General features: G+C 36.1%; 1 protein-coding gene across 1 annotated transcript; it reads right to left on the bottom strand.

The window, feature by feature from the left end:
- Positions 1 to 4,914: 4,914 nt before the first annotated feature.
- Positions 4,915 to 11,475, bottom strand: LOC101893141 (17-beta-hydroxysteroid dehydrogenase 13). The gene is made up of 3 exons (XM_005182984.3): positions 11,052 to 11,475; positions 10,443 to 10,993; positions 4,915 to 5,056 (listed from the first exon to the last, which is right to left on the bottom strand). The coding sequence occupies exons 1-3, from the start codon at positions 11,355 to 11,357 to the stop codon at positions 4,972 to 4,974; spliced, it is 942 nt and encodes a 313-aa protein (XP_005183041.1). The 5' UTR covers positions 11,358 to 11,475; the 3' UTR covers positions 4,915 to 4,971.
- Positions 11,476 to 25,763: the final 14,288 nt, after the last annotated feature.

Below are 25,763 nucleotides of genomic sequence, written 5' to 3'. Positions count from 1 at the left end.
ACATTTTACCACATGGCATAGCACAGATACAAATGTTGCGATTTGCAAAATTTAAACGGAATGTGAACAATTCTGAACTTTTTTTGTGGGGTAAGTACCGGAAGGAGTGAATCAAAATTGCCCATCTCCCAACTCGATATAAGTTTGATAATATTATTACTATTTACCAAGTCTGGACCAAATCGGATACTCCATGCTCACAGACGGACGGACAGGTGTCGATCGTCTGCAAATGTCATAAAACGGATTTTTCCCAATGTGATCCAGGGTCTAAAGCCGTTTTTGCCGTATTAAATGGGTTGCCCATATTCGACGGACGTTTGGGCCCATTCCAATCGACGAGGCTTGTCCGCAGGCAACGTTCTTTGCGTCAATTGAATTTTGTACGGGAACAAATGCAAATCAATGCGAATAATCCGTTGTAAAGTGGACCGAGCCATGCCCAACTGCTGAGAACGGCGTTTTTGGGATGTTCTTGGGGACCTCTCAACACTGGCTCGTACGGCAGCGATATTCTCGGCTCGGCGCACTTCTCACATTTTTTAATGTTTTAAAAGCACGTTGAGTTTTCACAATTGACTTCTTGTAAATTTCAACTATTTCAGAGCGCTCGCGTGGCGTGTATTGGTTCATGGTAAAAATCTGCTTGGACTGACGCTTCAAACGCGGTATGTTATTAAGTGATGTGACATCTCTGTCAAAAGTTATGGCGTTGGCAGATGGGTCCGTCGAATATGGGCATCCCTGTACCCTCTGTAGCCATATGTCTGGGGGTATAATCACATCTAACCACTGTACCATGCCCATTAACAACATCCACTGATATTCAATGCCCAATAATGTAGTTGACCCCAAATCGAAAATATAAACAAAACATCGACAAATTATATTGCTGCCATCATTGCTGCTTCTGCTCCTCCGCCACAAGAACATACTTTGTATTACCGTCAAACACAAATCATGTGTTTGTCCCCCCATTCCCGCATACGATCCCTTCGACATTTGCATCACATCATAAAAAAACACGAACGGAGTCTTAAAAAAAACAACAATCAAGAAGTGAGAGCACATTTTCCGAGTATTTATTTGTATATGACAACAACAACAGCTACAGAAACACCAGTTCAAATTTTATTGCGGCTTAGGGCAGTGCATTTTCATTTCATTACCCCTTTAGGTGGGGTAAGAAAACTCCAAGCAAACACGGCACAGCTTCTTAACAATTTCATATGAAACTAAGCCTTCCCCTAAGGTATTGTTGAGATTGTTGTTGTTCTCGTTGTTGTTATTACATTCAATTCAAGTTGGATGTTTTTTTTTTGTATTTGTTTATTTTTTATTAAACATTTTCACCATTTTCTTGGTTATGTAAATTTTTCGATTTTTGATGGGAAATTTGGTGAACTACAAGTGTTTTCCCAATCCAAGATAAAAGGGTTCAATACCGTCAAAACAGGTGTGACGTTTGATGATTTCATCCGTGTTCAGCGATTGCTTGTAGCCGGTTCTCTGTGGGGGAGTAGTTAGGGAAATGACATTTCGTTGCACCGAACACAATTGGAACAAGTGTCAGTCGTTATGTCAATGAATTTTCTTTGGAGTATTGTTGTTTGTGGGGCAAATTATATTTCACATTTGAACTCTGCTGGTGGTCGATGTGAGATGTTAGAGGATTTTTTGTTGGGGTTTAATGACATGTTATTGTTCTTTTTTGAAAGAAAGTTTTATGGGGAAAATTGGAAGGTGTGTCTTTTTTGAAGAAATCCGTTTCAGGACATTTGAAGTCGAACTGGCCAGGTTTGTCCACATGTCTGTCTGATTGGCACCATAACATCAATATTTTCATCAAATTCGGAGCAAATTCGAAAAAAACATGGTCCTCACCCACGAAATTTCAAAATCACAAAAATTATATTTCTTGTAGTAAATGAATAGGAAATTCGATTTAGCTGCATCCTAATTTATATAAGACTTAAATATTGTATGAACGAACAAATTCGGCCTACTTCTTTTTCTCCCTTTTCCACAAAGCCTCTATATTAAATATTAAAGTTTAGAAAGTTTCTGTTGATGTTCCGAAAGATATGAATCCCCCATCAATTGATCATTAATTTGTGTACAATCCATTCGGAATGGATCTGCTTGAAATATGGCACCTTTTTGATAGAGATACCAGAAGGATTGGACTGACACGTTTTCATGCGAGATCTAATTATGCCTAATTGGATATGTGAGGCTTGAGTTTATGAGTATTATTGGTGATCTATAAAAGGGGTTTGTACGAGAAACAGTGAACAATATTTTTCATGTTCGTCAAAATATGAATATACTAAAAAGTTTCGAATCGTTGTTTTTTTTCGAGTATTTAATTTGGATTTTTGTGGAAAATATTTAGAAACGTCTCTTACACTTATTGGAAGCCAACTGACAGAATTTGGTACATTTTTCAAAACAACGTACCTATCTCAATATGAGGTGGAATCCAAAATTGCCCAGAATAGAAAATTTTAAAATTCTGGTTCTTCCTATACAACCAATACAAAACAAGGAAAAAACAGTTCGACCGGGCCAAACTTTTAATACCCTCCACCTTAGGCTAAAGGAAACATTAGAGCCCATTATGCCCCCCATATACAAATTTTTAGACATATTCATGAGAAAATGTGCCAAAAATCATCAAAATACCTAATATTGTGAAAAACGGCTATATGGAGCTATACAAAAACGGGGACTTATACATACAGTGTTTCCCCAAAAGAGCTAGAACCCATTAAGACCAACAAATACCAATTTCTAGACAAATCTGCGAAGAAATGTGGCAAAAACCATTAATATGCCAAATATCGGGAGGTACCGTTATTTGGGGGCTATACCAAATCGTGGACCTATACATTCAATGTTTCGCCAAAGGAGTTAGAACCCATTATGACCTACAAATACCAATTTTCAGACAAATCTGTGAAAAAATGTGGCATAAATCATCAAAATACCGAATATCGGGATGTACCGTTATGTGGGGACAATACCAAACGGTGGTGCTGTATCGTTATTTTAACAGACTTAGAATTTTATGCTGATTATGAATATATATATATATATATATATATATATATATATATATATACTTTATGTGATCTACGACCAATATTGAAGGATGTTACAAACGTAATGACAAAGGTGGAGGGTATAAGTAATATACATGCCACGGTCGATTGATACGAGCGGAGAGCGACCATCGGCTGTTAAGGCGGCCCACACCATCACCATGGTTCTGATGGCCAACCGAAGGTGCACATTTTCAGCCGACTTCTTTGGCAAATAAACACGATCATTTTTTTTGTTTACAAACTTCTGGACAACGAATGTTTTCTCATCGGAAAAAAACCAAGTTCGACAGTTCACCACTTTCGTCGAAGCGAAGCAACTCTTTAGCTCTTTTGAGTTTATCTTCTTTCTGTTGCGGTGTCAGTTCTTGCACTTTTTATACCCTCCACCATACTATGGAGGGTATATTAGTTTTGTCATTCCGTTTGTAACTCCTCGAAATACTCATGTCAGACCCAACAAAGTATATATATTCTTGATCAGCGTAAAATTCTAAGACATGTCCGTCTGTCTGTCTGTCACCAGAATTGTTTAAAATTTGCCAGGTCTTCGTATAGACTATATATCAGTATCTCTCTAAATTCGGTATTTTGCAAATTTTGGGTACAATACTCACCGAAATTGTTTGAGATGTCGTATTTGAAGTTGATAATGGAAGCTACAGCCTGTGACAGAAAATTGTCTATGCTTGTGCAGGTTTTTGTATAGCTCCGATATAACGGGACCTCCCTATGTACGGTCTTTTGATGATGTTAGCTACATTATTCACTGTTTATTTCAAGCTTCGAATTTGAATATGTGACAAACAATGCATATGTAGATGCACGTTATACAGACCCTAATATAACGGCTATATTCGGTATTTTTAAGATGTTAGCAGAATTTTTGACAAATGTTATCTTTTTCGAAAATTTCCAAATTCGTTCGTTCGGGTATTCAAAGTACGGCCCGGCCGAACTTACTGCTTTTTAACTTGTTGGAATTTCAATGGTTTTACCCCGAGCTCATTTTCAATATTTACCGAATGGAATATTGCGATATGTTCAGCTCACGAGTCATTTTTTGGCCACTGCGACGAGGGTTTCGATCGCTTCTTTACTTTTCGAACCATATCTGTTGATTTATGTGTTTGTTTCTCTCTCTCTGTTAATGTTGCTGTTTTCTGCCGTCCACTTCCTTGACGTCGAGCTAGGCTACCAGTTTCGCTACGATTGAATTCTATCGGGAATAACTTTTTTTCTGGAAATTTCCCACTAAAATGCTTTTGTACGCTTTTAAACAATATAATCGGCTGTAACTGGAATAATTTTAACAGCTGTCGGACGAGTGGCTTAGAAATGACAGCAGTCTGAAATTGGTTGCAGTTTTTTCATCTCACCCTGTATAATCATGATCAGCGTAAAATCCTAAAACGATTTAGTCCTGTCCGTCTGTTGTAATTGCGCTGGAGTCAAAACAAATGAACTAAACTTTTGCACAGATCAGTCTTTTGTCTGCAGGCAGTTCAAGTTCGAATTTTTTACGATTTTTTTTTGGAATTTCCGAACTTAAAATTACAAAATGCCGATATCGGATTAAAAGTGACTCTGGTTTTAAAGAATATATTTTCACAAAGAGTCATAGATATAATGTTCAGTTTTTAAATAGTATTTTTTCAAGGAGTATCAGAGCTATGTAGAAGAGTTCGTAAGGACTCTCAGTGCTAAAATCGTGAATTTTGTAGACGATATTTTTGCTAGACAATAATCGTTAATTTTTTAATCAATATTGTGGACATGTTTTAAATATATTTTGTTTTAAATATTAACATTTATTTTTATAAATTATCAAAAAGAGTATTTTACTGTACAAAATTACAAAAATCAATTATTTTAATTTCTTTTGACTATTTAGATCTATTTTAGGATGCAGAAACAGCATTATTTTATCACGCATCCATGCCGAGAGGAACCTGTAACAAAAAAAAATTAAAAATAAATAAATTGAATTTATTTGAGAGACCTTAACATACAATTACATATAATATGATTGGAAATTGGGGATGTTATATAAGAACTACTAGCTGAACCCGGTGCGCTTCGCTACCCCTTTTGATTTTATATGCATTCAAAATTTTATTTACGAATATATGTTGGATAAAGAAAAACAAATTTAAAAATTAAAAAAAAATATTGCACTAATTTAATGCGTTAATAAACAAAATCATTACAAAAGCAGTAACATGACATGCATACACGAAGGGTTTGTCCTTTGGATTTATTTATTTCATTGCAAATACCAAGCGTGCAGGAAACTGCAATTTTTTTAAGTAGAGTGGCATTTCTATTGCAAGTAGTGAATTCGAGATAGCAACATACTTCGCCGTAATAAGCGTATTTCAAATAAATTGTTGTGTTGTTTTTTAGTGTTAGCCTAAGGCGTTGTGGGTCAATGGTTCTTATTAAAATCATATCCCAATCTGATCCGATTTAAATATAATTTAAAAAAAATTACTTTTATACCAAACTCCGCTACACCTTTCATATTTAATTGAAATTGGTGCGTCAAATATGTGAAATCGGCCGAGAATATATATATGGGAGCTATATCCAAATCTTAACTAATTTCCAATTAATTTATCACATTTAATATTATAACAAAATTCCGCCACACATTCTGAATTTCATTGGAATCGGTCATATATATCGTGTTTGGTGCATAATATGTATGAAATCGGCCGAAATATATATGTTAGCTACATCCAAACCTCAACTTATTTCAATATAATTGTGCAATTTTTGCTGGTTCCAGATTTTGTCTCTCTCGCTTTGGGTGCATCAAATATGTGAAATCGGCTGAGTATATATATGGAGCTATAATCACATCTGAGCGTATTTGAATATAATTTGTCAAATGTGCATCAAATATGTGAAATCGGCGGATAATATATATGGGAGCTATATCCAAATCTGAACCGATTTTAATATAATTTGACTAATTTATTTTCTAATCAAAATCCCGTTACATATTCCAAAATTCTTGGAAATCGAACATACATATCGTGTATGGTGCATAAAATACTTGAAATCGGTCGAAAATATATATGAGAGCTATATCCAAATCTGAACCGATTTTAATATAATTTGACAAATGTATATTTGTTTTAATTTCCGCTACACATTCCAAATTTCATTGAAATTAGAGATACATAGCGTGTTTGGTGCATCAAATACATGAAATCGGTCGAAAATATATATGGGAGCTATATTCAAATCTGAACCGATTTCAATTTAATTTGACAAATTCATTCTGGCTCCCAATTCCGTTACTTATTTTAAATTTCATTGAAATTGGGGATACATAGCGTGTTTGGTGCATCAAATACATGAAATCGGTCGAAAATATATATGGGAGCTATATCCAAATCTGAACCGATTTCAATATAATTTGAAAAATTCATTTTTGTTCCCGATTCCGTTACTTATTTTAAATTTCATTAAATTTGGACATACATATCTTGTTTGGTCCACCAATCACATGAAATCGGCCGAAAATGTATATGGGAGCTATATCCAAATCTGAACCGATTTCAATATAATTTGGGAAATAAATTTTTTTAGATAAAATCTATCACACGTTTCAAATTTCATTGAAATTGGGGATACATAGCGTGTTTGGTGCATCAAATGCTTGAAATCGGCCGAAAATATATATGGGAGCTATATCCAAATCTGAACCGATTTCAATATAATTAGACAAATTTATTTTCGGATCAAATCCCGTCACATATTCCAAATTTCATTGGAATCGAACATTCATATTGTGATTGAGGCATCAAATGAACGAAATAGGTCGAAAATTTATATGGGAGCTATATCCAAATCTGAACCGATTACAATATAATTTAGCAAACTTATTTCTGTTCCAAATTCCGTTACACATTCCAAATTTGGAGACTGTATCTTTAACCGATCAATAGATATGTGCATATAAAATCTAAATTTTTGGGAGGTACCTCCGATTCTGATGCTATATCTCCAGTTCCAAGTGGAAATTCAAAAATTTATATAGCCTATGTTACTTTCAGGCGATGTTGCAGTATATATGGAAATTTTCAGAAAAATCTATTCAGCAGTTTTCGAGTCCATAAATTACAAACAAACAAACAAACAAACAAACAAACAAACAAACGTACAAACATTTTCCTCTTTTATAGATATAGATACAAAATCTTGAACTACCTCAATATTTTTTGTTAGGACTAAAACTATCCGGAAATAAGAAATACTGAAAATAGGCAGGTGCCTTTATATGGAGGCTATATATAAATGGGGATCGATATATTCCACATTTATGAGTTAGAAAGTATAAGTCGTTTGTTGGCATATACCTAGTTATATCACCAATATTTGCATAAGATCTATGTCTGCTTATGTATCTTACGATACTTCTGATACGAAAGAAAATCGTCATTTCAAATGTGTTTTTACCCTCTACCATTCCATGGAGGGTATATTAACTTTGTCATTTCATTTGTAACTCCTCGAAATTCTCATGATAGACCCTACAAAGTATATATATGCATCTGCATCGGTATTTACATAATATAAGATGAGATGATATTATTAGTATTTAAAGTTCGGATTCGGTACTACAACCTATGACATAAAAAAATTTAGGTTCACATTTGATAGCCCCCATATAACGATATTTATTTCATTGGTATTTTTCGGCGGATTTTTTTGTCTATTTTGAAACTATAGTCAAAAAGTTGGTAATACCCAACAAAACATCAACAATTTAAAAAAAGGAGTAAGTTCGGCCGGGCCGAACTTTGAATACCCTCTACCATTTGGAACGAATTTGGAAATTTTCAAAAAATAAAATACGTTAAAAATTCTGTTAAAATCTTAAAAATGCCGAACATAGCCGTTATACACGTGAGGACGTGAACCTACATAGGCATTGTTTGTCATAAGCCATTACCATATTCAAATTCGAAAACTTGAAATAAACGGTGAATAATGCAGCTAAAATAATCAAAATATCGTATATAGGGAGGTACCCTTATATCGGAGTTGTGCGAAGACCTGGACCAACATAGACAATTTTCTGTCACAGGCTATAGCATCCATTACGAAGTTCAAATACGACATCTCAAACAAATTCGGTGGGTATTGTACCTAAACTCGTCAAAATACCGAATTTTGGGAGGTACCATTATATGGGGGCTATACGAAGACGTGGACCTGCATAGACAATTTTCTGTCAAAGACTGTAGATTCCATTACAAATTCCAAATACGTAATTTGAAACTATTCCGGTGAACAATGACGATAAAATCATCAAAATACCGAATATTTTAAGGTACCGTTATATGGGGGGCTATTCGAAGACGTGGACCTATATGGCTCATTTTCTGTCTTGTGCTGTAGTATCTATTACGAACTTCAAATACCAAATTTGAAATACTTCTGATAAATAATGTCGCTAAAACCATCAAAATACCGAATATCGGGGGGTACCGTTGTATGGAGGCTATACGAAGACGTGGACCTTCAGAGACAATTTTCTGTCTTAGGCTGTAGTAACTATTACGAACTTCAAATAGCAAAATTTGAAATACTTCTGATAAATAATGTCGCTAAAATCACCAAAATACCGAATATCGGGAGGTACCGTTATATGGGGGCTATTCGAAGACCTGAACCTACATCGCCCATTTTCAATACCAAAAGTCGTGCAGACACATTTAAGTAAAATTGTATCAACCTACTTCATTCCGTTCGGAAGTTAGAGTGACTCCCACAGACGGACAAACGGATAGACGGACGGACGGACGTAAACTCGTCAAAATACCGAATTTTGGGAGGTACCATTATATGGGGGCTATACGAAGACGTGGACCTGCACAGACAATTTTCTGTCATAGGGTGTAGTATTCATTTCGAACTTCGAATACCAAATTTGAAACAATTCCGGTGAATCATGTCGCTAAAATCATTAAAATACCGAATATGGGGAGGTACCGTTATATGTGGGCTATACGAAGACGTGGGCCTTCACAGATAATTTTCTGTCGTAGGCTGTAGTATCTATTACGAACTTCAAATACCAAAATTGAAACAATTCCGGTAAATAATGTCGCTAAAATCATTAAAATACCGAATATGGGGAGGTACCGTTATATGTGGGCTATACGAAGACGTGGGCCTTCACAGATAATTTTCTGTCGTAGGCTGTAGTATCTATTACGAACTTCAAATACCAAAATTGAAACAATTCCGGTAAATAATGTCGCTAAAATCATATCAACCTACTTCATTCCGTTCGGAAGTTAGAGTGACTCCCACAGACGGACAAACGGATAGACGGACGGACGGACGTAAACTCGTCAAAATACCGAATTTTGGGAGGTACCATTATATGGGGGCTATACGAAGACGTGGACCTGCACAGACAATTTTCTGTCATAGGGTGTAGTATCCATTACGAATCTCAAATACCAAATTTGAAACAATTCCGGTGAATAATGTCGCTTAAATCATCATAATACCGAATATAGGGAGGTACCGTTATATGGGGGCTATACGAAGACGTGGACCTGGACCGACAAATTTCTGCCTTATGCTGTAGTATTCATTTCGAACTTCGAATACCAAATTTGAAACAATTCCGGTGAATCATGTCGCTAAAATCATTAAAATACCGAATATGGGGAGGTACCGTTATATGGGGGCTATTCGGAGACGTGGACCTTCAGAGACAATTTTCTGTCTTAGGCTGTAGTATCTATTGCGAACTTTAAGTATCAATTTTGATTCTGGTAAATAATGTCGCTAAAATCATCAAAATATCGCATATCGTGAGGTACCGTTATATGGGGGCTATACGAAGACGTGGACCTACATGGCTCATTTTCTCCGTGAGGCTGTGGTCTCTATTGCGAACTTCAAATACCAAATTTGGAATAATTCCGGTGAAAATGTCGCTAAAATCATATCAACCTACTTCATTTCGTTCGGAAGCTAGAGTGATTTCCACAGACGGACAGACGTATAGACGGATAGACGGACGGACGTTGCTAAATCGACATAGAATTTTATGCTGATCAAGAATATGTATACTTTGTGGGGTCTAAAATGTATATTTCGAGGTGTTACAAACGGAATGACAAATTTAATATACCCTCCATACTATGGTGAGGGTATAAAAATTAATATTATTTTTTTGCCTCATCGAAGCTAAAAATAGACCATTCAAACCCAACACAAAAACATAGAAAACATATTCTAAGAAGGTAAACACCAACTATGAACTTGGACTTTGGAATTAAAGCTCTCATATGTCACACTTACTCTTGCAATTTGAAGCCTACAATACACTGGCGGGGTAGTGTCAATTCATCGACTCCTTGTAGCATAGCATCCACGGCCTCCTTTGCCACAAAATCCCCATCCAAAACTGGTGCCAGTTTCCCGAGGCCACTTGAATTGACAATCTGTTCGGTGGGCTGATGGGTGGTCATGTAGGTGGGCATAATGGTGGTGACATTAATTCCGCTGTACTGATTCAAATCCATGCGCAGCGAAGCCATGTAGGAACGTACGGCACCTTTGGCCGGGCCATAAATTTGCAATTGGGCCGTATTGAAAAGACCACTCAGTGAACTGACAGACATGATGAAGCCACGATTGAGGGCTTTCATGCGTGGCAAAAATAGCTGATTTATCCAAACCTGGGAGGTGAAGTTGACCGTGATGATTTTTTGGATTTCCTCAAAATCTCGGGGTGTACTATCGGAAAAGTAGACAATACCCGCGTTGTTGATCAACAGTGTAATGTCGCCAAAATCTTTGGTAACCTGAGCATGGAATTCCACCAGTTTTTGGTGATCTGTTATATCAACCTGAAATAAAATACTGAAATTCATATCTTCCCAGGAAAAAAAACTCCATTTTCATTACCTTATAAGCCTTGCTCTTTATTTTAAATGTTTTCTTCAGATACTCTGCCGTCTCCTGGGCTTTGTGCTCCAAAATGTCCACCACGGCAATGTGACAACCTCGTCTGGCCAATTCGGTGGCCAATCGACGTCCCAAACCTTGAGCTCCTCCCGTAACCACGGCCACCTCCCCTCGCACCGTGGCCTCTGGATTCCGCACGAACAGCCATCGAATAACACTGACCCACAACAAAATCGGAAAGAGTAGAATCGTTACCAACAAATTCATCCAATAGATGACATTGCTTCGAATATTTTGATCCAACATTGCGTAACGAGACTTCGTCGCGACGATAGAGCAAAAGACGACGACGACGACTGGTGTTGGTGGTGCTCACGTTTCGGCAGTTAAACTAAAAATGTTTGTCGTTTAGAGTTTTGTTTTTTTGTTTGGTTCACTCTCTCCGCCTACCTGCGCTCCCTAAACTGGTTTCGGCCACTCATCACCATTACTTTTTGTTGTACCTGAGATGAGAAGAGAGTAATTTTATTCTGGATTAATCCAAGTGAAAGTGAAAACCAGACTCGAGCATCGATTTAACTGATCTTTGGATATTTTGAAATGCCATCGTCGTCGTCGAACAATGCTAGAAAGAGATGGAGAATTTATGTTTACCAAGCAGTAGGCCACTAATATTAGCAGGTAAATTTGAAAATCTATCTGCTTATGTTGTTAAATAGACATAATGGAAATATTCAGTGTGGTAGATTTAGTAGAGCCGTTCGCCGCCAATATTTAATTAGGTCAAATTAGTATTAACAAGTAAAAAAGCTGTGAGTTCGGTCGGGCCGAACTTTGAGTAACCTCCACCATTTGGTACAAAATTTGAATTAATTCCGGTAAATAATGTCGCTAAAATCATGAAAATACCGAATGTCGGGGGATACCGTTACATGGGGGCTATACGAAGACGTCGACCTATATGGCCCATTTTCTGTCTTATGCTGTAGTATCCATTTCGAACTTCGAGTACCAAATTTGAAATAATTCCGGTAAATAATGTCGCTAAAATTATCAAAATACCGTATATCGGAGGTACCGTTACATGGGGGCTATACGAAGACCTGGTCCTGCATAGACAATTTTCTGTCACAGGCTGTAGCATCCATTACGAACTTCAAATACGACATCTCAAACAATTTCGGTGGGTTTTGTACCTAAACTCGTCAAAAAACGGAATATAGGGAGGTACTGATATATGGGGCCTATACGAAGACCTGGTCCTGCATAGACAATTTTCTGTCACAGACTATAGCATCCATTACGAACTTCAAATACTAAATTTGAAACAATTCCGGTGAATAATGTCGCTAAAATCATCAAAATACCGAATATGAGGAGGTATCGTTATATGGGGGTTATACGAAGAGGTGGACCTGCATAGACAATTTTCTGTCACAGACTGTAGTTCCCATTACGAACTTCAAATACCAAATTGTAATAACGTCGTAATAGTCATTAAAATACCGAATATCGGGAGGTACCGTTATATGGGGGCCATACGAAGACGTGGACCTGCATAGATATTTTTCTGTCTTAGGCTGTAGTATCCTTTACGAACTTCAAATACCAAATTTGAAACAATTCCGGTTAATAATGTCGCTAAAATCATCAAAATACCGAATATCAGGGGGGGTACAGTTTTATGGGGGCTATATGAAAACGTGGACCTACATGGCTCATTTACGAACTTAACCTGTCTACTGTAAAAATAAACATGTGTGCAAAATTTTAGCCTTCTATCTTAATTTGTTCGAAAGTGACATCCATATAAAATTTCAAGATTTCAGCTCTATTCCTTCATATTTCAATTCTAGAAACCAACAGTGACCTCAATCTCAAATTTTATGATTTAAAATCTATCCATTCAGTACTTTTCGAATAATTATAGTATGCATTGCCAAATCCACCTCCTTCTTTCAAAACTATATACCAACAGTGGTCTTCTGATCTCAAACACAGATACCATCAGTCATCTAATTATCAAATTTCAGAATTTTATCTCTATCTCTTCACCCAATACCAAATTTAGTACTATTTAGTACTTTTCGTACAATTATAGTACACATTTCCGAAACCAGCTTCTTCTCTCATTTGCAGACAACAACAGTCCAACATCTATATCATATTTCAGGATTCCATTTCTAACCCTTCACCCAACACCAGATTTTCTACTATTTAGTACTTTTCGAAAAATTTAATTATACATTTCCAAAACTACCTTCATATCTCAATTCCAGGTATTAACAGAGATCTAAATATTAAATTTCAGGATTCTAGACCTTTCCCTTCATCCAATACCAAATTTAGTGCTATTTAGCACTTTTCGTACAATTATAAGACACATTTTCGAAACCAGCTCCATATGTCCAGGCTAGACCCTAATACCAAAATTCGGATTTTAAGCACTATCTGTTCGCCCAGTACCAAATTGTACGAAATATAGTACTATTTAGTAATTTTCGTAAAATTATGGTACGCATTTCCAAAACCACCTTCATATCTCGATTTCAGATACCAACCCATCTGTATCCTTTTACCAAATACCAAACTTAGTATTATTTAGTACTTTTCGTACAATTATAGTACACATCTTCAAAACCATATCCATATGTCCACATGAACAGCGACCGTAATATCGAATTTCTGATTACAAGCACTATCTGGTCACCCAAATACCAAATGGTACCAAATATTGTACTATTTAGAACTTTTCGTACAATTATAGTACACATTACCAAAATTACCTCTTATCACCAACCTATCTACCAACAGGGACCCCAATACAAAATTTCATAACTCATCCGTTTACCCTAAACTAAACTCTTCCTAGTTTACTACCTTTTGGTACACTTCGCACACGCAGTACATATTTTCAGAATCACCTTCATATATCAAACTTACTGTCCAAAGTGAATTCTCATACAACTTTTTTTAACTCTATTCCTTCACATAATACCAAATGGAACCATTTTAGAATTTTTCATAACCTTAAAGTTTGAATTTCCAATTATCCTTTGGTGCATCTATCCTGCACTTCATCGGTGATTCTTATTCCAAATTTCAGAATTCTAGCTCCATCGGTTCATCATAATTCCAATTTGTACCAAATTTAGTAACATTTAGTACACATATGTACGAATTTCCAAAATTTTATATACCCCAATTTTACACTCCCGCAGTAATGCCAATTCCAAATTTCAGAATTCCACCTCCCCCTCTTGGTTGTCCCAAATACAAATTGTACCAAATTTAGTACATTTTTACATTAATTTCCAAAACTACCTTCATATCCCAAATCGTACACTGTGAGAGCAATCTTATTTCGTAATTTCAGGATACCAGCATTTGTATCTTTTGAATTCGGACTTGTATTGCCCATTTCGTGCACAATTAATTTGAAATCGGATAAAGATATATATGAGAGCTATATCCAAATTGGAACCGATCTCCATAAAATTTGGCAAAGATATTTCTGAGCTGTATTTGATATATTTCCTTGAATATCGTTGTTACGGAGTGAATATTACGGCTGTTGGTAACAAATATGACAAATCGGATGAACAGTATATATGAGAGCTATAGCTATATCTGAACCGATCTTCACCAAATTTGATATACTAGCTTCTAGACTCAATTCGTTCGTACGTGCCAAATTTCATCCAATTTGGGCAAATATTAGAAGTTTGGTGTACAATAAAAGGTAAATAGGACGAAGTTATATATGGGAGATATATCCAAATCCGGACCGATCTCGATAAAATTTAGTAAATGTATTTCTGAGCTGTATTTGATATATTTCCCCAAATATTGCGTTTAAAGAGTGCATATTATGGCTGCGGAGGACAAAAATAACAAATCGGACGAAGATATATATGGGAGCTATATCTAAATTTTGACCGATTATCCCCAATTTCAATAGGGTTCGTCCTTGGGCCAAACAAATGATTTGTGCAAAATTTCATCTGGATCGGGTAATAAATGCGAACTTTGTTTACAAAAATACAATGATAGACGGACGGACAGACAGGCGGACGGACAGACGGACGGACGGACATGCATAAATCGACTCAGAATGTGATTCTATGCAGATTATCAAAAGGAACTATGGGTCAATCTCGTTTCCTTTTGCCTGTTACAAACAAATGCACAAAGACATAATACCCTGACCCCCTTGCGGTGTGGGGTATAAAAATTTCCAAAACTACCTACATTCCTCGGTCCTAGAATGCAATAGCGATATTATTTTCAAATTTTAGGATTCCAACTCTATCTGTTCATCGAAATCTTAATTGTTCCAGATTTAGTACCACTTAGTACTTTTCGTGCACATAAGTACAAATTTCGAAAATTTCCTTCATATTCCAATCCTATACTCGTCCAGTAATGACAATTTCAAATTTCAGCATTCCAGCTACATTTGTTCCTCCACATACAAATTTAATTGTACACACTTTCAAAACTATCTTCTGCAGCGACTGTTCTCCTAAACCTTGATTCCCATTTCCAAATTTCAAGCTTTTAGCTCTAACCGTGCACATGACATGAAGTGGTACCAAATACAGTACTTTTCGTACACTTTTTGTGTGAATATCCAGAAACCTTCTGGCACATCCATCACACACTCCTTTAGTGACCCTTTCTCGAAATTTAAGAATTCTAGCTCTAGTGCTTCCCCAAATGCAAATGTTACCAGAATTTAGTACCTGTTAATACTTTTCGTAGCGTTCTAGTATGAATTTCCACATGGCTTGGCTATTGAGTGGTGATATAATTTCCTTGGTGGCGATTCTATTACAAATAATATTTGAATATTTTTTTTCAAAATTTTGTTGTTGTTAAGTGTTTACTTTAAGAAGTGTACCGGATATGGCAAAGGAAAATAAATAAATAAGTGACAATTTTGAAAAAAATCTACCGGCGTCAATGGGAACCTACAAAATTCACGATGAAGCTAATTTGTTTACAACGAAAAAATATTGAAATGCCTGACACTTGTCGGTTCTTTTTTCATTTCAAATGATTTCCAATTTTAAAATATAGTTTTCAGTCATCAATGTTCTACACCTTCAATCGTCCACAAAAGTCCAATGTTCGCCCAACCATTAATTGTCATTGACACATGTGTGACACTCTTATTCGGGGGGTTTGAGGTGAACATGAAGTTGCAGCATCATTTGGAGCCACAACATAAACACACCATCTTCAAATTTATTGAGAATGCCTAGAAATGCATTATTAAAATAAACATTGATGTTGAATACTCACAAAAAAAAAACCGAATAGCATCGATCGAAAATAAAAAATGGGGGGAGGGAGAGATTTAAATATTAAGAAAAAAGAAAACAAGAAAATCTGATATGATGTGTATGACAAACAATAAAAAGGCGACATAATATGAAAATGCCCACAACCCGTTACTCTTTGTTCGATGACAAATGACATTGTTGTATGGAAATTTTTAAAAGGGCTACGTGAAAATGAGATGTGGTGCACAATGGGTTGTAAAACTTCGTTTTTCGGAGAATTCATCAAATGAAGTTGGATGGAATAATAAATAGTAAAGTAATTGACTGACTGACTTCATCAACGACCAAACGAAACGACTGAATGTAGAATTTTGAAATTTTGGGTGATGGCCACTCTTGGTCCGAAGGTGTCACATAAGGCTGGGGTTTTGGAAATTCCTACTAGAGCGGTACGAAAAGTATTAAAGATTACTACAGGGTGAGATGAAACAAGTTAAAAAGCAGTAAGTTCGGTCAGGCCAAACTTTTAATACCTTCCACCTTAGGGTAAAGGAAACATTAGAAGAAATATGGCAAAAACCATTAAAATGCCGAATATCGGGAGGTATCGCTATATGGGAGCTATACCAAATCGGGGACCTACACATGCAATGTTTCGCCAAAGGAGCTAGAATGCATTATGACCTGCAAATACCAATTTTCAGACAAATCCGTGCAAAAATTTGGCAAAAACCATTAAATGCCGAATATCGGGAGGTACCGTTATATGGGGGCTACACCAAAACGTGGACCTATAATTACAATGTTTCGCTACACGAACTAGGACCCATTATGACCCATAAATACCAATTTTTAGACAAATCAGTGAAAAAATGTGGCAAAAACCATCAATATACCGAATATCGGGAGGTACAGTTATAGGGGGCTATACCAAATCATGGACCCATACATGCAATGTTTCGCCACCGGAGCTGGAAACCATTATGACCCACAAATACCAATTTTTAGACAAATCCGTGAAAAAATGTGGCAAAGAAAACTAAAATACCGAATATCGGGAGGTACATTTATATGGGGGCTATACCACAACGTGGACCTATACATGCAATGTTTTGCCACACGCTCAGGGACCCGTTATGACCTACAAATACCAATTTCCAGACAAATCCGTGAAAAAATGTGGCACAAATCATCAAAATACCGAATATCGGGAGGTACCGTTATATGGGGACTATACCAGAACGTGGACCGATATATCTCATTTTCAATACCAACCATCCTAGACACAATACAAATTGCTCTGCTAAATTTTGGCGCTCTACGTTAAATAATGTGAGCTCTATCATGATTTCAACTTCAAATCGACTTGGAATTTTATGCGGATTATGAATATATATACTTTATGGGGTCTACGACGAATATTTAAGGATGTTACAAACGGAATGACAAAGTTAATATACCCTCCTTTCCAAGGTGGAGGGTTTAAAAATTGCAACCCACTTCGGACTGCTGTCATTTCTAAGCTATTCGTCCGACAGCTGTTAAAATTATTCCAGTGACAGCTCATTATATTCAAAGCGTGGAAAATTCTCACCAAAATAATTTTCCAGAAAAAAGTTATTCGTGATTGAATTCAAGCGTGATAGGCTGGACCACCAGTGGCTATCGTTAGAGCACTCCAGCATTTAACTGTTAATAAATTTTTTGTGTCTCGTACCATCCCTCGTTACCGTGATACTGGTAGCGTAGCCCGATATCAAGGAAGTGGACGGAAGAAAGCAGCAACATCAGCAGAAATGGTTCGAAAAGTAAAGAAGCGTTGCAGTAGCCGAAAAATGGCTTGCGAGCGGAACATATCGCAATATTCCATTCGGCAAATATTGAAAAATGAGCTCGGGGTATAGCCATTGAAATTCCAAAAAGTGCAAGAACTTAGACCGCAACAGAAAGAAAATAGACTAAAAAGAGCTAAAGAGTTGCTTTGCTTGGCCGAAAGTGGTGAGCTGCCGAATTTGGTTTTCTCCGATGAGAAAACATTCATTGTCCAGTAGTTTGTAAAACAAAATGACTTGCCAAAGAAGTCAGCTAAAAATGTGCACCCTCGGTTGGCCACCAGAACTTTAAATTTGGAATGGTAGTCAAGGTTAAGGAGTAGAGTCGACACAAGGAGGTAGTACTAAACGGTAATAAATTTAGTGCAATTTTGAATTTGTGGAAAACGGATGGAGCTGGAACTCTGAAATTTTAAATTAACATTACTGTCGGAGTATAATTATGGAATATGGAGGAAGTTGTCTAAATTTGTACTTACGTGCACGAAAAGTACTAAATGGTACTACATTTGTTACAATTACGATTTGGGAGAGCGGGAGTTTTGAAATTTAGAAACAAGATTTCTATTGGATTGTATGATGTGGGAAATGATAGAAATTTGTAATTATTTGTACTAAATGGTACTAAATCTGGTACAATTTAGATTTGGGGAAACCAAGAGAGCTGATATCCTGAATATTGGAAATAATATTACTGCCGGAGTATACGATTTGGATAAGCAGGCAGTTTTAGAAATTTGTACTTAAGTGTACTAAATGGTACTAACTTTGGCACAATTTTGATTTGGGCGAACTAATAGAGCTGGTATCCTCAACTTTGGAAAAAAGATTACCGATGCATTTTAGTACTGTTGTATGTAGTAGTTTTGGAAATTTGTACTTAAGTGTATTAAATGGTACCCAGATTGGTACAATTTGGATTTGAGTGAACCAATAGAGCTGGTGTCCTGAAAATTGGAAATAAGATTACTGTCGGAGTGTAGGATTGGGATTATTGTGGGAGTTTGGGATAGGCGTATGTAGGAAGCTTCGCAAATTCGTAGTTATCTGGTCTGGAAGTTTAAAGTTGGGGTATTGAGTTTCACGCTTTCTTTCGAACGTATTGTGATAAAAGGCTAAAAATTTGTATACATGAATAGTTTACTAGTAGGCAGGTTAAGTTCGTAAATGGGTCATGTCGGTCCACGTTTTCGTATAGTCCCCATATAACGGTACCTCCCGATATTCGGTATTTTCATGATTTTAGTGACATTATTTCGATTTTCGTATTTTAAGTTCGCAATGGGTACTGCAGCCTAGGACAAAAAATTTTTAATGCAGGTCTAAGTCTTCGTATAACGGTACCTCCCGGTACTCCGTATTTTCATGATTTTAGCAATATTATTTACCAGAATTATTTAAAATTTGGCATTTGAAGTTCGTAATGGGTATTACAGCCTATGACCAAAATTGTTTATGCAGGTCTAGGTCTTCGTATAGCCCTCATATAATGGTACCTCCCGATAGTCGGCATTTTGGCAATTTAAAAAACATTATTCACCAGAATCGTTTCAAATCCTAATGGAAGATCCTAATGGTTAATACAATCTATCGCTAAATATTTTGTATGCAGGTTAAGATTTCCGTACAGCACCCATATAACGGTACCTACCGATACTCGGTATTTTTATGATTTTAGCGACATTATCTACCGGAATTATTTCGAATTTCGTATTTGAAGTTTGTAATGGGCACTACAGCCTATGACAAAAATGTTTATATGCCGGTCCAAGTCTTCGTATAGCCCTTACATAACGGTATCGCCCGATATTCGGTATTTTGATGATTTCAGTAACATTATTTACCAAATTTCGTATTAAAAGGTCTTAAGGGGTACTACAATATATGGCAAAAAAATCGTATGCAGGTCTACGTCTTCGTATAGCCTTCATATGACGGTACCTAGCGATACTCCGTATTTTCATGATTTTTGCGACATTATTCACCGTAATTGTAACACATTTCGTATTTGAAGTTCGTTATGGGCACTATAGCCTATGACAAAAAAATTCGTATGGAGGTCCACGTCTTCGTATAGTCCTCATATAACGGTTTTCATTTAAATGCCATTTTTCGGATTTTTTTTTTGAAATTTTTGCAATTTCCTTCGAAATGGTAGAGGGTATTAAAAGTTCGGCCCGACCGAACTTAGCTGTTTTTTTTTTTTTAAATTTTTTAAATGACCTTCTTGCCAGTGTCTCTGATTTTTTTCATGGCCAGCCTAAAGACAACCCACCAATTTCTTAAAAATATATTCAACATTTCTTGGAAATATTTTCATTTTTTTAATGACTTCTAGTAAAACAAGTTAAAAAGTATCAGTCGGTATTGCAGCCTGATATATACCCTCAGCCTATGTTCGACTATTTAAATATACTTTGACTAGTGTTAAGATTATTCAAACGTTTGACCCTCTATGGGCCAATATTGCCCATTTTCTATCAGACCCAAAAATATGATATAAATATTGCGACAGATGTGCCAAGTCTAAATGGAATCGGATGTTAATTTGGCCTTTTATGAGCTTCATGGGTACTCAAAATTTCAATATTTTGTGGGGGAGGTACCAGAAGGAGTGGACCGATGTATTCACCATTCACACCAACCATGGGTTAATACAAATATTAGGATGTGTGAAATTTGAAGACAATCGGACTTTTACATCAAATTTAATGAGATAGTAATTATTCAAAATTTTGACCATTTGTGGGGGAGGTACTTGATGGAGTAGACCGATATTGTCCATTTTCACACCTGACCTAGTACTGACGCAAATTTTAGGATATGCAAAGTTGGAGCAGAATCGGATTATCCATTCACTTTCTGTGCAAAAAATATATTTTTTCAATATTTCGACCTTTTGTGGGGGAGGTACCAGAAGGAGTGGACCGATATTGTTCATCTTAACACCAGACCTTGGGTTAATATAAATATTGGGATGTGTGAAACTTGAAGATAATCGGACTCTTACATCACATTTTATGAGAGTTGTAATTATTCAAAATTTTGACCATTTGTGGGGGAGGTACTGGGTGGAGTGGACCGATATTGTCCATTTTCACACCTGACCTAGCACTGACGCAAATATTAGGATTTGCAAAGTTGAAGTCAATTCGGATTATCCTTTCTAATTCTGTGCAAAATATATATTTTTTGAAAATTTCACCTTTTGTGGGGGAGGTACCAGAAGGAGTGGACCGATATTGCCCATCTCCGAACTCGATCTAAGTTTGACAAAAATATTACGATGTACCCAATTTGGACCGAATCGGATACTCCCTTCGAGAGTTATCGTGCGCACCAGCCAGCCAGACAGACGGACGGACGGACGGACGGACGGACGGACATCGCTAGATCGACTCCAAATGTTCTGAAACGGATTTGGTCCAAAGAGACCCAGAGTATAAAACCGTTATTTCGACTAGGAACGTTTTGGCCGTATCAAATGATATATGAAGGGCTCACAGCTATACCGAACTAAGTCATAAAAACATAATTCCAAGATATTTAGATTTAAAGTAAATGTACTGCAATTAATTTCTGGAAGCAATATTTTAGTCTACCAAAAGAAAATGTAAAAGTCTATATTCAAAATTAACTAATGATATAAAGTTAAAAGAAAAATAATTTACATATATTACTAAAAAAATATTCAAAAATAAAAAACCTGCTTTGGTTCGTTATTACTCTGAATAAAATTTGAAGGTTTTACAGCTAAAGCGAACCAAGTCAAAAAAATAAATAAATTGTTCATTTTATGACTAAATATAGTTGATGTTCCGCTTGTAATAAGCAACTGATGTTGATAGCTTTGGAAAAGGCAATGCTTTTTGAATGTCGAAAATACAGAAATAGTGCTCATCAGATGGCACTTCTGTATTCAGTGAGTCTCGAGCTAGCTGTGCTGCTTTTAAGTGAAGTTCCTTTTGCCAAATTAAATTTGTATTTTCGTCTTCATCGAATTTTATTTTCATGTTAAGTTCATCACACATTCGAAAGGTATCCTTATTCGGTCAGTGCTCCAGTGGTCCATTCCAACAAGTATCTCCCCCACAAAGGGTAAAAATTTTGAATAATTATAACTTTTATAAAATGTGATGAAATTTTCCGATTGTGTTCAAATTACACAGATCAGAATATTTTTATTAACCCTCGCTCTGCTGTGAATATGGAATATATCGCTCCACTACCTCTGGTATCATCCCCACAAAGGGTCAACATTTTGAATATCCACGAAGCTCATAAGACGCGATATTATTCGATTTCATTCAGATTGGGTACATTTCAAAATTTCCTTCAACACAAGATCTGTTATAAAGATGGTAGAGATCGGACCATTTCTTCAGGTACCTTCCCACACAGGGTTCAAGATTTTGAAAAACAAAACTGAAAGAAAACGAAATAATCATCCAACTCCCTTTAGATTTCACACATACAAACATTTTCGCTAACACAATATTTGTTGTGAAGATGGAATATATCTGCGAACCCCTTCCGGTACATCACCCACAAGGGGTCACAATTTTCAATGCCTTTATCTGTCATAACTTGCGAAACAAGTCGATGACTCTTTACAACTTGCTATATCTAAATATTTCTCTAAACCAGAAACATGAGATGAATATGGAATAATGTACGATTTTCTTGTAATTGTGCCCATACTAATATTTAATGTGTATTAGGTAAAGTATATCAAATAAAAAAGCAGTAAGTTCGGTCGGGCCGAGCTTTGAATACCCTCTACCATTTGGAAAGGATTTGGATATTAAAAAATACTTTTAAAAATCATAAAAATACCGAATATAGAGAGTTATCGTAATATGGGGGTATACGAAAATGTGGACCTGCACAGCCAAGTTTTGTCATAGTCCATTACAATATTCAAATAGGAAACTTGAAAAAATCCGGTAAATAATATCGCAAAAACATCATAATACCGAATACGAAATATCATAATACCGAATACGAAATATGATTAATGTCATTAAAGTCATCAAAATACCGATCATTTCCAATACCAAAAGCCCTGTAGACCAAACACACATCTGAGTAAATTTTATCAACCTACTACAAACGCCTCGGAAGCTAGAGTGATTTCCACAGATGGACAGACAGACGGATGGACATCACTAAATCGACATTGAATCATTGCTGATATCTATATATACGCTGATTCAAAGTGAAACACACTGACTTGGTTCATTTTTGCTTTGAATAAAAACGAAAATGACAGTCGTGGACTTAGGTTTTTTAACGTTATCTTTGGAACGAAACACTTTTTGACATTGTGCTTTACAGAGTAAACAGAGTTGCCATATGCGGGGACATTGGCACTAGTTTCGGCATTTTTTATTTTTCATGACTTGGTTCGGTATAGCAGTGAGCCCTCCATATATGGCTGAGGGTATAAAAATGGGATATTTTATCTTATTTTTTTAAAGACTTCCTAGCGCGCAACATTGTGAGAGTGATTCTGTGCAAAAATCCAGGACCTCTTGGTAAAAATACTTCCTCAATTTTATTTTATTTCCAATATTTGAACTGTCAGTCAGTCAGCCCACTGTGCAATGTCACCTCAAATTTGTATAAACTACAATGAAAATTAAAAAATAAAAAAACACGACAAAAAAATCGAAAACGTCACCACAATAAAAAAACGAAACACCGAAAATAGAGATTCATAGGAAAATTAAACGCAAACCTTTGTATGGGGTCAAAATCGTAATTGTGTGGACTAAAAGTGGCGATTTGATGACTGGCTGGCTGTCTGTCCGTCCATCGATCCACCCGTTCATTAGTTTATTCATCCGTCTGTCTGACTGCCGGCTTTTTTTCTGTTGTGTTTAGACTTTGACTTCTGTAGAACGCATTAACATATTGATGTTGTTGGTGTTTTTGTTAGTTGTCCTATGGTTTTCGTATTGTGTGGTTTTCAGCTTTCTATTCGATTTCTATTGATTTGTCCTTTTTTGGGGAAATGTAATTTCATTTCTATAGATGTTGTAGTTTTTCCTTCTCGGTCTCCTCATTTCTAATTGGAAAATTATAAATGATTTGTTGTTTGTTGTTCTTGTTGTTGCTGTCATTGCGGTTTTATCAATTTAAATCGAATTTCTGGCAAGGGTATCGTTTTCACAAAGCAACCATATTCAAATACAAATAGAGGAGATAATTTTTAGCAAATTAATTAATTGCTTGACTTGGCTTAGGGATGGGGTATGGGAGTAAGATAATTAGCTGTAATAATCTCCAAATTAAAGTGTAAACAAGTTAAAAAGCAGTAAGTTCGGCCTCTCCACCATTTGGAACGAATTTGAAAAATTTCAAAAAATAAAATCCTTAAAAAATTATTTTAAAATTTTAAAAATACCGAATATAGCTGTTATATTGGGGTCTATACGACGTGGACCTACAGAGGCATTGTTTGTCATAAGCCATTACCATATTCAAATTCGAAACTTGAAATAAACGGCGAATAATGAAGCTAAAATCATCAAAATCGGAGGTACCGTTATATCGGAGCTGTCCGAAGACCTGGACCAGCATAGAAAATTTTCTGTCACAGGCTGTAGCATCCATTACGAATTTTAAATACGACATCTCAAAGAATTTCGGTAGCTTTTGTACCTAAACTCGTCAAAATACCGAATATAAGGAGGTGCTGACATATGGGGCCTATACGAAGACCTGGACCTTCATTGACAATTTTCTGTCACAGACTGTAGTTCCCATTACGAACTTCTAATACCAAATTTGAAACGATTCTGGTGACAAATGTCCCTAAAAGCATTAAAATACCGATTATCGGGAGGTACCGTTATATGGGGGCTTTACGAAGACGTGGACCTGCGCAGACAATTTTCTGTCTTAGGCTGTAGTATCTAATACGAACTTCAAATACCAAATTTGAAATTATTCCAGTGAATAATGTCGCTAAAATCATTAAAATACCGAATATCGGGAGGTACCGGGAGGGGCTATACCAAAACGTGGACCTACATGGCCCATTTTCAATACCAAAAGTTCTGTAGACATAACATACATTTGAGCAAAATTTTGTCAATCTACTTTAATTCGTTCGGAAACTAGAGTGATTTCCACAGACGGATAGACGGACGGACATTGCTAAATCGACATATAAATGACAAACTTAATATACCCTCCATACTATGGTGGAGGGTATAAAAATAGAAGACACGTGTATCGGCGTTTTTAATGTTTACAACGAAAAATAGCCTAAATAGAGGGAGAAGATCCCCCTCTTTAACGGTTTTTTTTTAATTTTCGATTTAAGATCCCTTGGAATCCGTTGATTTTTGGTACATGGTGTCCTTAGCAATATTGCAGTTAAAATACGAGGAATATTTTGGTAAAAAAATTAAATTCGAACGAGTCACCAAAAATGTATTTTTGATGTTTTCTTTTAAATTATGGTTAAAAACTCCCTTCAAACCGGATCGTAGCAATTCAAAATATTCTACAAAATTATTTGTCATAAAATTCTATTTTAGGCACTAGAATTATAAGGTGTAAATCGTACTTAAATGCTGGAA

Source organism: Musca domestica, unplaced genomic scaffold (genome assembly GCF_030504385.1).
Source record: "Musca domestica strain aabys unplaced genomic scaffold, Musca_domestica.polishedcontigs.V.1.1 1, whole genome shotgun sequence".
NCBI classification, from domain to species: Eukaryota; Metazoa; Arthropoda; class Insecta; order Diptera; family Muscidae; genus Musca; species Musca domestica.
The sequence above is the reverse complement of the archived record's forward strand: the minus strand, read 5'-3'. Positions and strand labels throughout refer to the sequence as shown.

What these genes read in the sequence shown, in the direction of transcription:
- LOC101893141 (XM_005182984.3), bottom strand. Translation starts at nt 11,357, where the DNA reads ATGTTGGATCAAAATATTCGAAGCAATGTCATCTATTGGATGAATTTG. An exon ending in TAAAGAGCAAGGCTTATAAG is followed by an intron (nt 10,994 to 11,051) that starts GTAATGAAAATG and finishes ATTTTATTTCAG; the next exon opens with GTTGATATAACAGATCACCA. An exon ending in GTAGGCTTCAAATTGCAAGA is followed by an intron (nt 5,057 to 10,442) that starts GTAAGTGTGACA and finishes TTTTTGTTACAG; the next exon opens with GTTCCTCTCGGCATGGATGC.